Genomic DNA, 14,528 nt, shown 5'->3' on the forward strand with positions numbered 1-14,528 from the left:
CTCTGGAAATGGAAAGCCACGTTATCTGTCAGAGGAGGACTTTGGACTTCTCCTCTTCACACTCTAGGGCTGGCTGCAGCCCCAGCTGCTACAATCCACCCATTAACAACCACAGTAGATTTTGCAAGAAGCCACAGGATTGTGAAGGGCAGGAGGGTGGGTGGCAGCCACCTTTGCCTGTGTGGTGCCTGACAGCAAAGCAAGGTGAGGTGTGAGGATGGGGAGGGAAGGGTGGCACATGGAGGCAGGGGCAGCTCCCCACATGAGCCAGGCATCAGTGTGTGCCTCTCTCCCGCTGGGGCTCACTGTGCCGTCCCCAGAGCCGGGGGTACGGCAGCCACAGGCAGAATCAGCAGTGCCCTGGCAGCCAGAAGGGCCAGCCGTGTCCTGGGGCATCAGGCACAGCATTGCCAGCCGGGCAAGAGAGGGGATTGTCCTGCTCTGCTCTGCACTGGGGCAGCCTCACCTCGAGTGCTGGGGGCAGTTTTGAGTGCCACAGTATAAGAAAGACATTAAGCTTTTAGAGAGTGTTGGAAGGAGGGCAGCGAAGGTGGTGAAGGGTCTGAAGGAGAAGCCATTTGAGGAGCAGCTGAAGTCACTTTGCTTGTTCAGCCCGGAGGAAACTGAGGGGTGGCCTCATTACAGTCTTCAACATCCTCGTAAAGGGAAGCAGAGGGGCAGACAATGATCTCTTCTCTGTGGTGACCAGTGACAGGACTCGAGGGAATAACCTGTGTCAGGGGAGGTTTAGGTTGAATATGGTAATAAAACATTCTTCACTGAAAGAGTGATTGGGCACTGGAACCCTCTGCCCAGGGAGGTGGTGGTGTCACCACCGTCCTCGGATGTGTTTGAAAAAAGAGTGGACACAGCGCTACGGTTTAGTTCATGAGGAGGCGTTAGGTCATAGGTTGGACTTGATGATCTCAAAGGTCTTTTCCAACCTAGTTCATTCTGTATTTTTGTGAAAAGGTTCTTCATCCAGAGGGTGTCTGCGTACTGGAACTTAGGCTCTCCAGGGAAGCGGTCACAGCCCCAAGCCTGCCAGAATTCAAGAAGCCTTTGGACAATGCTCACAAGAGCATTGTGAGGATTTCTGAAGTGTCTAAGTAGGGACGGGAGTTGAACTCGAAGAGCCCCGGTGGATCCCTTCCAAACTAAGACAGTCTGCGATTCCGCGAAATGCGGCCGAAGGCTCTGCGGGCAGGGCCGTCAGCGCAGCCCCGCCACAGCAGGAGCCGCCCCGCAGCCGCTGCGCCCCCGGCCCCTCACCCGGCGCCGGTCCCGCGCTTGCGCGGCCTCGTGGCGGCGCCTGCGCGCTGGGGCGCGGGGCAGGCGCCGCCGCTTTCGGCGCGTTTGCGGGTGCGGAGCGGCTGCGGCACCGCCGGGTTCGCGCCTCCGCGAGCACCGGGCGCTGCCGGCTCGTCCCGCAGGCACGCCGAGGCGGCACCGGGCTGCCCGGGAAGGGGTGGGCGGGTAGGCATTTGGGTACGTAGGTAGGTACGTAGGTAGTAAGGTAGGGGAGAGTCGGCTGGGTCCCGCTGCCTCCTCATCGTCATGGCCGGCTCGGAGCAGCGGGAGGACGGGGAAGCGCCGCTGCCCATCGAGGATTCGGAGCTGGCGCTGGCCGGCATCAACATGCTGCTGAACAACGGCTTCCGCGAGTCCGACCAGCTCTTCAAGAAATACAGGTCAGTCCCGGCCGCCCCTCCGCCGCCCGCCAGCCGGGCCCCTTCCCGCGGCGCGGCTCCCTCCGCCCCCGCGGGCGGCAGGGGAGCGGACGGCGGGGCCGTGGGGCGCGCAGGGGGCCCTGGCGCGGGCAGCCTCGCCCTGCCCGGCCCCTCAGAGCGGGAATGGTCGGTGCTCGGTCAGCGCTCTCGTGGGGAAGGGACACGCGTGTTTCGCAGAATCACAGAATGGGTCAGGTTGGAAGGGGCCGCAGTGGGTCATCTGGTCCAACCATCCAGCTCAAGCAGGGTCATCCTAGAGCAAATGGCACAAGATTGTCCCCAGACCGTTCTTGAATATCTCCAGTGAGGGAGACGCCGCAAGCTCTCTGAGCAGTCTGTTCCCATGCAGGGTCACCAGCCCACACGGTAAAGAAGCGCCTCTTCGTGTTCAGGTGGAACTTCCTGTGCATCGTTTTCTGCCCGTTGCCTCGTGTCCTACTGCTTAGAACCACCGAGGAGAGCCTGGCTCCATCCTCTTGACACCCTCCCTTTAGATATTTATACACATTGACGAGGTCCTCTCTCAGTCGTGTCTTCTCGAGGCTGAACAGACACAACTCCCTCTCAGCCTTTCCTCATAAGGGAGGTGTTGCAGTCCCCCAGTCTTCCTCGTTGCCCTCTGCTGGACCCGCTTTAAGGAGCTCCATAGCTCCTTTGTACTCAGGAAGCTAGAACAGGGCACTTCAGATGTGCCCTGACTTCACCAGGGCTGAGGGGAAGGGCAGGATCACATCCCTCAACCTTTGGCACTGCTCTCCCTAATGCATCCCAGGATTCTATTGGCCTTCTTGGCCACGGGGGCTCGGGGGTGACGAGTGGTGTGCTGTGGTGGAGGATGTCTGGCACCTTGGAGGGATGGAGAAGGGCTGAGCAGGGGTCCCTCGGTAGCGCTGTCTGCATTTGGCTGACGTGTATGTGTAAACACACACTTGTGGCTGGAGATGTGTCCTGGGGGGTTTTCGCTCTGGTGCTCGTGTGCGGTCTCATGTGGTCTTCAGCGCGCAAAATAGAGAGCAACAAAAGGTCTGTGAGTGCTGCTGTGATTATCTTTGGGCTGTAAGATTATGTTCATAATCCCCGCATGCATCATGTCTAGGTTTCTGCGTTAAGTAGGCATCTGGTAGGAGCGGCATTAGTGCAGCTGTGTAAGCCAGGCTTAAAGAAAAGGTTGCCCCTACCTGTCCTTGCTTCTTTTCTTAGGACTAATGTCTTCCACTCGAGCTTGAGCTGCTGTAATTGCGCATATGTTCTAAATAATTAATATGCACTATAGTGCTGTTGTCTGTATGATTAAAAAAGACTTTGGTTGACTTAAAATAGAACTTCATAGTGATGATGTACTTATGTATTTAAATCTTGTTTACAGAGAGGATGGTTGGAAGTGGGGTGCAGGGATTGAGACACATTAAGAACGTTCCGCTTAACAGCAGCAACGGAATAACACTTTATTGTGTTAAAATTAACCAGCAGGTTAATTTTAAATGTGTCATTTTTGTCTCCAGTATATACGGCTATGTTACACAAAATACTGTTGTGTAGAACTAACTGGAATATTGCTGGTGACAAGCAAGGTCGAATTGTGCATTGTTCACATGCATAAGCATGAAGTCCACCTCTTAACCCAGCCAAGACCACCACTAAACCCTGTCTGTGATTGCCATGTCTATGTCATGTGAAGTTGCACCCTGTGAGTTACTTCTTGAGTATTTCTTTCTTTTGCAGCCCTCAGTTGTTCTGTGTATCTAAGGAACCTGTTGGTTTTGGTTGCATGCTTTTGTGTTGTGTAATTTTTTTAAGGTTCCAGTTAAGGAACACTCAGTGTGGTTTCCTCTCCTCCACTTTAGCTTGTGCTGTGCCATTGCTTTCTCTCAGTAGTGTGAATCTGCAAGTAGTCTAGGAATTCTAAATATGTGATGCTTCTTAGATTTTAAAGTAGTACTAGGGAGTAAAATTGTTAGGATCCCTGTTCTCAAAATGCAGTTTAATCCTCCCTTGAAAGGGTGAATAATGATTTATGAAACTTCTCTTGGTTATCTAGAAGGTTTTATTACTAAAGATATCTTAAATGCAGAAACTTGCCAATCTTTTTTGCCAGGTGCAGGCTTTTCTTTGTTTGATTTTATCAAGAAACACCTCTTGAGTTCAGTGTACTTTCTGATGATGGCTTTTAAACACCCCCTGCAAGGAGTAGATAGGAATCACTTCATAAGATTAATAGTTCATGGTTCATAAATTGATAATTGCTCTCTTGGGCTGGAGTTTTTTTTTTTTTTTTAAACTTTGTCCTTCATCCCAAAATTTGTAGCAGTTTCCTCTTGCTGTGAACTAATAAACCCTTATTGAATTGCAGATTAACTGTATGTTGAAAATTTGGATTTCATATAGGAGAGAAGATGTAGCAAATTAAGGTCAACTTCCTATAAACCTGAACTCTGGAGACATTTGCAGTGAGGGCCACTTGTTTTTCCCAAGAGTTTTTGGTTCTGTGCTTGTCTTGAATGTGTTCTTTTTGCAAGGACTTAAGCAGTGCTGTTAGATGTTTGCTTGCATGCAGTCTTAATGAGTGTGGAATTAGGTGTGTGCTTGGAATTATGCAACAGAACCCATCCTAAATGGGACTGGTAAGTGAAACGAGGAGGGTTTAGAAACTCTCCATAATTTAATGTCGATGTTTGTAATTGGTGGTACTAGAGGTCCAAGATGTCTGATGGCATGCAGTTTTTTTTTAACTTGATAGGAGTGTGTGTTGTCTGTATTTCAGGTGACCTTTCTCCTATAAAGTGTTAATTCTAAATTGCCTATGCAGGTAGTTTAGCTCTGTTTCAGAAGCTTAACAGTTGTTAATGAATTGTAGAAGTGAAGAATGGAGATACTCAGCAAAACTTCCTTTCAGTAGCCACATTACTTAAACTACCTAAAACCATTTCTTAGAAACTGCTGGTTTTGATTCTGCTTTTTGTTACTTCAATTTTAAATTCATTTGACACCTGAAAGATCTTGTGAAGAATTCAAATTAATGCTTCTGTCTTTATGGGACAATAGGCAGCCTTGTCTTTAAAACAGGCAGTATTTATTTTTCTTTGCTCTTCTGCATTTCCACTTCTTCCAGAAAGTATTGAGTATTGAACCGGAGTATTCTTTTTCCTCTTGTAGCTTTGAGGATTTCTAAGCGTATAAGAAAGAAACTGTCAAAAGAAAGCTGACTGCTGAGCCTAAAATCAGTTATATTTGAAAGCTGGTCATAATGCAGTCCTTGAGGAAACCAGGCTTGGAATTGCTGCTGTGTTCATAGGCATATGCACACCAGTAAAGTCTTGCCTATTGAGATTGGTGGTACTTTGAGATTATGTGCCACAGAACCATTATTTCTGTATTGGACATGGGAGAGTGGTGTTTTGTCTTCCAGTGGTTACAGCTCATATACATATCTGTAGAGGATCTGAAGAAGATGAATATTCAGTTGTGTGCCAGATACAACATGTAGTTGGAACTGCGTTGACTATCACACTAAAGCACTTAATGATTTGTCAGGTGTTGTTTGGGAGTATTGTTTTAAATTATACTTGAGGGAAGATAGTAGGGTTTGAAAAATCATCTACATGTAGTATGTATATCTGCATATGCTTTTTCATGAGTTTATTTTTTTAGAAGTCCAGATCCTTTACCTGCTGGTGGTGGTGACATTCTGATCATGAACCAAATACCAGTGGATGTGGTATTTTTGTAGATCTTTACTAGACAGCACCACTGTCCTTAGTGCTTGTGGCCATACTAGGCTCCCTCAGTGCTAGCTCATATTTGAAACTGTCAGATATCAATCTTTGTATTCAGCTTGAACAGTGCTGACTCTGTCCTAGTTCTCATCAGTTTAAACTTTTGAGTGTCTGTGGAAGTTGCAAGAGGTATGGAGGTTAACCAAGGACATAGACAGTGAACATGGAGCTCCCAGGCATCAGGATGGTACTGGTTTGGTAAATTATCCTGACACTATAAGGAAAGCTGAACTGGAATATTTTTCCCCTTGTAGCTTTGTGGATTTCTAGACATATAAGAAGGAAAGAAACTGTCAAAAGAGCTTATTTTTTTGCTGATTCTTCACTTCTTAAGAGCATTTGCAATTCAAAAATGATTTAAAAACTTCCTCTGGCTAAGAGAAGACTGTGTTAAATAAAGGCAGGAGTTTTTCACTGAATGTTGACTCACAACGTAAATTGTCACATTATAGAGTTTCCTGAGTTAGAAGGAACTCATCAGGATCAATGAGTTGAACTCCTGGCGCTGCACAGGACAACTCCAAGAATCACCCTATGTGCCTGTGATCATTGTCCAAAACACTTTTTGAACTTTGTCAGGCTTGGTGCTGTGACCACTTCACTGAGGAGCCTGTTCCAGTGCTCGAGCACCCTCTGGGTTGAAAAACCTTTTCCTATACCTAACCTAAACCTCCCCTGATGCAGCTTTGTACCATTCCCTTGAGTCCTGTCACTGGTCTTGAGTGAGAAGAGATCAGTGTCTGCCCATCCTTTTCCCCTCAAGTTGTAGGCTGCAGTGAGGTCTCCTCTCTGTCTCCTCCAGTCTGGAGAAGCCAAGTGACCTCAGCCACTTCACCACCTTTGTGGCCCTCCTTTGGGTGCTCTCTGATGGCCTTGTGTCTTATATTGTGGTGCCTAAAACTGCACAGAACATGAGCTGAGACTGCCCCAGTGCAGGGCATACAATTGCATCCTTTGACTGGATGATAACTCTTTGCCTGATGCACCCCGGGACACATGGTTGGCCCTCCTGGCTGCCAGGGCATAAATGATAAGATCAGGGCTGTTATCTCACAAGAAATCCAACAATCTTCTGTCTCCTAACAGAAACATTTGACTCTGTGTGAATGATTCTGAGTAGGCTTGGTAAAGTTTCCAGCTTCCATCTTAATGGAAAGAGAAATGGTACAAAATGATAAGTAAAATGTATACAGTAAGGTCATAGCCACAGAAGAAATTGAAGATTATATAGAGAAATGTGATTATAAGACAAAATGTGTAAAGATTTAAAGAATGGGGTTAGTGGAGAAAAATATGACATTCAGCCTGCTAGGGTAAAGCAGAACATAGAGAACTGGAAGCTGGTGCAAACGGGAAAAAGCTTACTATGGTTGCTTAAAAACCTGAAATTAATTTAAAAGTAACATGCTACATCATGTGTGATAAGAGACACACAAACTTAGTAATGGACCAGAAGTCCATTATGAATAGGCATTTGAACCTTATATTACTAACATAAAATACTGTCTGTGGCCCACAATACTTTTGACCCAAATGCAAGTTGAGGCAAGGTGACATTGAGCCAGCATTGATCAGTGGGTAGATTATGACCCATGCATGGGCTGTCTAACCACTTCTAAAATTCTTGCTTATATACCTCAGCAAAGGAACATTAATAGCAAAACTGAAGTGATTTAGTAGATGCTGCAGTAGCTTCTCTAAAGATAAGGCCAGCAGAGCAGGAGCTGACGTCACTTGGTTGGGCAAAGGATGATAGCATCTGGATTGGCAGCGTGAGAATAAATCGTGAGCGCCCTGCTAGCAACCCTGTGTGCTTTTGTTTTGTTGCAGCCATGGGCAGAGGAGCAGCTGCTAGATGGATGTATAGAAAAGGGAGTTATTTGTAAGGGAAGTGATTTTTAGTGGCTATATTCTAAATGTGTACCCCAGTGAGGTGAGATTTCATTGCTCAGTGCTAGACAGAGTAATAGTAATGATGCACATAAAACCAGCATCAGTTTTCTGGCTATATGGATAGATTAGAAATATTTTAAGTATTCTGCAGTTTAAATCTTCCAGGATCTGGGTATGCAGAGATGATCACTTTTGTGGACTTCTTGACAGAGACAGGTGGTGTTGCCAGAAGAAGTGGTAGAAAGGGTATAGGGAGGTTGAGAGATCTGTTTGTCATATGGAGCAGTATCTGGTGGCTGGAAGTCCAAGGGAAGATGACAGAAAACTAAATTAAAATCTGAGTTTATAACTCAGAGGTTAGAACTCAGGTTTGGAGATGGCAGAAGAGGTGTGATAGTAAGCAGATCTTACTAAATTAATTCTGTGAAAGATGCAAATGCTTTAAAGATTTTTTACTCACGTTAGTGCACCCACTCATTGATCTGCTGCTTCTGGTAAAACATTTCAGGCTGTTGTGATAGGATAGATACATTTTTGTTTTAATCTACTTCAGGATTTTTGAGGCGTTAAAGAAGTTCCATGATGTCAGTTAAGCTGCTGTAGTTGGTCATGGAAAGTGATTTTGGTCAGGTTGGAAAAAAAAAGGTTTTGCTTAAGTCCCTGATTCTGACAGATTTAGAGAGTGCAAGTGGAGAGTTGGTACAAATCTGCTGATATAACTAGCTTGTCTCTCACCTTTGTAACTAGTTTTCAAATTAAACATACAATTGAAAATTCTTCTCCTAATCTCCAGTGTTTTGATGTTGTGTGTCTAAAGTTCACAGCCTGAAGTTAGAGCAAAGCAATCTCCCGTTAATTTGCAGGAGAACAAAACAAATCGGATAAAAACTGGATAGAGCAGGGCCACAGAATATTTTTTATATCCCTGAATTTCTCTTCTGGTTGTCTATTTCTAGTAAAAATAGAAATGTATGCTGAGGGTTCATTTAACAAAACAAATTTGGGCTGATTATGAAATGTAAACTAAACCTAGATCTGATATTTGTAGTTCTCAGTGTGATATAATGCTGTAATGCTTCCACGACACTTTTATCACCATGGATATTTCATTTACCAGTATTAGATGAGAGATGAACATACGTGGCTCTGTCATGTTTGTAGTCTCACAAACAATTTCTAGAACACATTTTAAAATAATGTGTGATGGAATAAGGACCAAAGGATTTGTATGTTGTTGCAGTAAATTCCTTACCTTTCTATTTACATATTTTTATGCCTTATTTTAAAATATTCAGTTCCTGCTTCTATATTTATCTGTGAACCTAGATGAATTATGCCATTTTGCTTTATTCTCTCACTTTGTGGACAGAATTAATTTGTTTTGTTTCAACCTGAGCATCACTCTCAGCATGATGACTGGAATTCTTGATGGACTGTGGTTAAAGTAGCAATGACTATAAAAACAGTGAGAAAGTGTTGGCAAGTTAATTACATTATTCTAAATTTAAATCTGAGCTAGATTGTAGTAGCTTCAGAAGCTGATGTGAAGAAGTAAAATACTGTCTTGGAAATAGCTGTAGGAAAAAAAAAAGAAAATACTGAGAAGTAATTGATATTTTTTGTTTATTTTTATGTGCTTCAGTTCTGATGTATTTTTTAATTTTGAAACTGGGCTGTATTATCTCAGCATTATTAAACCAAAGCTTAAACCCCCTGAATGTTACTATCATGTGTGAAAATGGGGCATAGTGGACACCTTTCTTCTGAAAGTGAGTTAATACCTTAAATATATGCTATGAAATGAGGAAAATCAGTCAGGTTTTTTTGGGAGAAGCAATGTCTTGGGTAATGTTTGTATGTCTGGAAGAAAGTTCTACTTCAGTGCTCTTAAGTTTTTGATTTAAGTTTAGTTACACATGCCAACTTTATTGATACGTAGGACCTTTTTACTGTGGTATCTTGCAGTAATGGCGTTAGTAACATAATTTCTTATTAAAAAGATATCTTCTGAGTCCTAGTTTCCCAGGTGAAGTGCAAACTGTGTTTTACAAAATATGTCTGGAGACTGATTTTTTTTTTCCTTTCATCTTTGAGCTAATTAAAAGTCCTGAGATTTTTCTTTACTTAATGGAGGTTATTGCTCTCAAAGTCATGAGGACAGCTTGGGTAGTGCAGTGTCCCAGTGTTAATTTGTATTCGGTTCCATAGCTCCTGTCAGCATTGATGCAGCCCTTGGTTTGCTGTTAGTATCTTCTCAAGTGCTGCCTCATTTTTTTAGTTTCTTAACAACTTCAGAGTTGTCTGTCAAAAAGGATGAAACTTCATGTCTGAAGCTGAAGGTCACTTACAAGGAGCTTGAGCTTTTTGTGGATTGTGTTTTTCCCAGAAACCTACTGTCATCATCAGCCACACCTCAGTTTTTACTGGGGCAGTACTGTGGCATTTGAAACTTTTCCTAGCTCTCAAGGAAAAGATGACCCTAAACTGTTGAAGAGTTCATCAGTCAACATAATACTTACAAAAACTGAGCACATAACATGCTTGTTATTTAAAATTGTGTTTTAAACACTGAAATTACCTTACTAAATGATTGTCCATAAAGCTGCAATTATAGTTTCTACCCAGTGACTATGTAGGAATGTGCTAGAAGTATTCCTTATTTTCCTTAGTGATGACACAAATTCTGCGTGGGGGACTCCTACAGTAAAGTTTTGATGTTTTGATTGCCAAACTTCATGGTTTCAACAGAACCATCTCCCAGACACGGGATAATGTTATGCATTGAGTTTCCTTGCTTCAGGGTCCTTTTGTGCTACAGCCCATATGTGCTGTAATGGCAATGCTTTTTATAGCTTGAGTGAGTGAAAGTTAAAAAGAACTGATCTGTGACATTTACCTCATGTATTATAGCTACTGATAATTTCAGAATGGAATAATAAAGTGGCTCTTGATTTTTTTGTTGTTCCATCTTTGATCATGGGGGATGAATTGGGAACAGGAGTAGCAGTGAGTGTCAAGAGTGCCAAGTGTAGAACCAGTTTTGAAAGGTCAGTAGAAAAAGATAAGCATGTACGTGGGGAAAAAACTCAGCTGTACTCAGACAAATATACATTGGAATACTTGGGCAAATTTTCATTGCTTCAGTATATTTTGTACTCTTTAAATAACACTTGGTTCTCAACTGTAGTTAGCTGTCTCAGTTTTTAACATTAATGGTTTTTACCCCCCCAGAACTGCTTGTATTCTGTGTAAGTAAGTCTGAGAAAACACAAAAAAGAAACATTTGCTTTATTTCTGAGCTTCTTTGAAATGCGATGTAAATGCAGCTTCGTACTTAGAGACATAAAAATGATCTTTGTGCTGTTGTGTTGATTTGTTCTGCGGTTTTACATCAGTTGGGTGTTCACAATGCCGCTGTGACCTTGAAACGTGTGGTGAAGGTTGTGCTCGGAGTATGGTGGTAGGACTGGCTGCTGGATGGTCCCACATATCTCATGAGTTGAGAAAGGGATTATGAGGGAGCCATGTCCCTCTGGAGCAGGAGTTCATACTGGAAGTGCCAGCTGCAAGTGCAGTTTATGTGGCTGATTGCTGCTGTCCTGTGTAACATAGCTGCTGGGAGAACACAGTCCAGGTACTGAGAAGCAGAGACATTTACTGGCATTCCTTGTTGCTTGCTAACAAAGGGAAAAGTACCAACCTATTTTTCCTTTGGAAAAAATGTGACAAGTTGTATTGATCTTGCATTTCAGTGTATGTACAGAATTGAGCAGTGTATATAAAAAGGGAAGGTTTTTCCTATTACAACATGCTTTGTTTGTCTTCTCTGGTTTTCTTTCTCATTATTCTTGTTTAAGGTCTTGCTTTTAGATACTTATGCTAAAGCAAAAGTGAGAAAAGATCTGTGTGGGGGAAACATTGCTGATTGCTTCTTTAAAAAAACCAAAACACCAAACACCAAACAGCCAAACTACTCCTGTATTGTATAATACAGGTTCACTACTGGAAATTTGTATTTTAGCAATATACTTCTTTCTCTGTCTTTTTCAAATATCTCTGCTATTTTAAAACTCTTCTTTAACATAATGCTTGTAGAAAAAAGTTGAAAACAAATTAGGTGCTTTGCTGTAACAATATATGTTTCTGTAACCTAAATTATGCTTCTTAAATCCTGGAAGTCTGTGTTTTTATATAACCTGGCAGCCCACCACTGAACAATGTGAGTCACTGGTACCACTGAGGTCCTGATGTTTTAATTTATTTTTTTTTAAGTGCCTTCTGTGTGGCATTACTGTAGCCTCATGAAACCTGTCCGATGTATTACCATGGTTTTGATTGCCTGAATTTTTTGATCTAGCTGTGATTTCACCCTTTGGGAATAGCTGAGTGAACAGAATAAGTTGAGGCATCTTAAAGCTGATCCACACAGAGTTGAAAGATATGGATTCTCAGCTTGAAACAAAACAGCTACAAAACCATAAGCCTTGTAAGAACCTTGTATTACAACAACTTCATTATGTAGTAGATGCATTTTTTAAGTGGGTAGGTTAACTTAAATTGATAGAAACAGTTGGGAATGGGACTCTGTTAATAGAACCAGTTAACATTTGTCTTCTAGGACAAAATCGTAGTGATGGATCACAAGAGGAGAGTAGAATTGGCAGATTTCTAATTTTTGGTAGCTTTTTCTTTTGACCTGAACTGAATGTATTTTGATGGCAGTGGGTTCTCTTAAAATATCTGTATCGTGATACCCGAAAAATTGTTTTTGTAAGATATATTCAATATAGTAAAATATATGAGGCTTTTGGTTTTCTGTTTCCATTATGTTTTGCAGATATCTTTGTAACTTGATAACAAAACACCCACCAAGACTTATTTACAAACATACAGGCTAAACCCAAGGAATTCAATATGGATCTTTATTACAGGAAATATGTACAAATATTGTAACTATTTTTTGTTTTCCTTACAGAAACCATAGCCCGTTAATGAGTTTTGGAGCCAGTTTTGTCAGTTTTTTGGTGAGTAGATGAGAGCTGAGAGTATACATCTCTTGGGGTTTGTGGCTGTATGTGCGTGCATGTGTTCATAATACTCTTAATTTTTTTCTTTTTCTGGGACTATTTTTTCCAAATTTATAGATTTAACATAGCTGGAGACCAAGGCATTATGCAATGTAAAGCTTGTTTACTCATGTGGTTTAAATAGAAAGTAAAGGTTCTGCGATTCAGCTTCTTAAAGGTATTAAATATTTATGTTTTCCATTAACAGAGCCATAATAAAAAGTTCTCTTAAGTGAGCAGTGGAGTTATTTATTTATTTGATTAAAGTAAAACTCACGAGTGCCTGTTTTTCTGGTAACTTTTGCTATTGAAGATTTCTCCATCGGTATTTCTGGGTGAAAGTTGTTAATTCAATCCGTTCACATTGCTTCCATTTTGGATAGATGAGAACTGAGAATATTAATTTACTAAAAAGCCATAGTGAACAAGTTAGGTTTGTTAAATGCTTTTTTATATAACATACTAGGAATTATAATGCCATGTATAAAAACTCAGCAGGTGTATTATAAAGTGTTTGGATTTTGTTTTTTAGACTGTCTTTATTCTGACTTTGCCGCTTCATTCTAGATCTCACCAGAAATTATCTATGGTAATACTCTTTTGAAAGACAGAATTTACTATAATATGCCAGAAATACATGATGTGTGAATGAAGTAAATATGAATTCTCTCTAGTATGCAATATGGAAAAATACACTGGTTAGGAAACCTCCTGGGGTATATGCTTCCTTTTAAGTCAGTGTGGAGGAGAAAGGAAATAGAGCATCTCTCAGGCTTGCTTATCTGAATTGATGTGCTGAACCAGTGCAGCATCAGAGGATCTTGAAAGTATCTTGCTTAGCTGCTGTTCTAAATATAGCAGCAGCACTTGGTGTGCCTGTGTCATTCAGAGCTTTTGTTTAATAAGCTCCAAGAAAAGAAGTTACTTGTCCTGAAATTTTTTTCAGTTGGTTCAGCAGTAGTTGGAGTCAGATGTGGTTTCTTTTTCTTCTTGCCTGAGGAGGGATTGTGGCTATTATTTTGAAGAATTTAATAGCTGCTTGTTGTTACTGACTTTGAAGGCCTGTTATTTATATGAATGAATAAAAACAGATACTTGCACAGATGCAAATCATGCCTTACATAACAAAAATTAAAAATGAATGTATAGGAATTTTTCTTTGCTTAAAGTAATCTGACAATGCATTCAGTTTGACTGTACATAAAGATCTAAGATGGAGGTTTGCCCTTAGTGTGTTCTGAGTTCATTGTCTTGAAATCTTGGTAAAGATCTCAATTTTCTAGTTTGATATTTTTGTGTTAGAAGTATTTGCACTGATGTATGTGTATTACTACTTCAGTTTAAAAAATTTTATTGTCTGATTTTTGTGAAAATTTTTACTATCCCACAGCTTTTGTAGAAATAAAAGTATTTGTGGGTTTTATCATTCAAATGTGCTTGGTTTTTAATAGAATGCCATGATGACTTTTGAAGAGGAGAAAATGCAACTGGCATGTGATGACTTAAAGGCTACAGAGAAACTTTGTGAAAGTGAAGAAGCTGGAGTTATAGAAACAATCAAGAATAAAATTAAAAAGAATGTAAGAACATAATTTGTGTATTGAATACATTTGTGTGGAAACTTCCTTTCTGTCCTCTTTGTATCTTGAAAAGATGATTTTTGGTATGTGAAGAGCCATTTAGATTAATAATAAATTTGGAAATTCAGTCAAGTACTTTACTTGGATTTCCTAATTGCTCTAAAATACATAGTCTCAGGTGAGTAAAGTGTCTTCTAAAGTGTCAGTTTTTGTTGATGTTAGGAATTGTTTCCTGAACATGCAAAATTTGTGACCTACTAAAATTGTATCAGGAAGCTGGTAGCCTGTCTAATTCAGGCTAACTTTAATTCATCCATGCTCTAGTAATGTTCAAAAGTTGTGATGTTGAGGCTGCAGATTGCTGTGAGCCAGGCATATTCCTAGGGAATTTTCCTTCCTTTTTTAGATTTCTCATTCTAAATAATAAAGGAAGAATAAAGCATGGAGATTCGGAACAAGTTAAAGTAGTTGTATAGAAGCATCCAG

At 41.3% G+C, this 14,528-nt stretch overlaps 1 protein-coding gene across 1 annotated transcript in view; it reads left to right on the top strand.

Moving 5' to 3' along the window:
* The first annotated feature begins 1,371 nt into the window (after window positions 1–1,371).
* Window positions 1,372–14,528, top strand: part of TTC39C (tetratricopeptide repeat domain 39C) — a 36,947-nt gene continuing 23,790 nt past the window's right edge. The window contains exons 1-3 of the mRNA XM_038161505.1: window positions 1,372–1,691; window positions 12,372–12,420; window positions 13,914–14,042. Coding sequence (XP_038017433.1) covers window positions 1,558–1,691; window positions 12,372–12,420; window positions 13,914–14,042 — 312 coding nt within the window. The 5' untranslated portion in view covers window positions 1,372–1,557. The remainder of the gene's footprint in view (window positions 1,692–12,371; window positions 12,421–13,913; window positions 14,043–14,528) is intronic.

Source organism: Motacilla alba, chromosome 2 (genome assembly GCF_015832195.1).
Source record: "Motacilla alba alba isolate MOTALB_02 chromosome 2, Motacilla_alba_V1.0_pri, whole genome shotgun sequence".
Taxonomy (NCBI): Eukaryota; Metazoa; Chordata; class Aves; order Passeriformes; family Motacillidae; genus Motacilla; species Motacilla alba.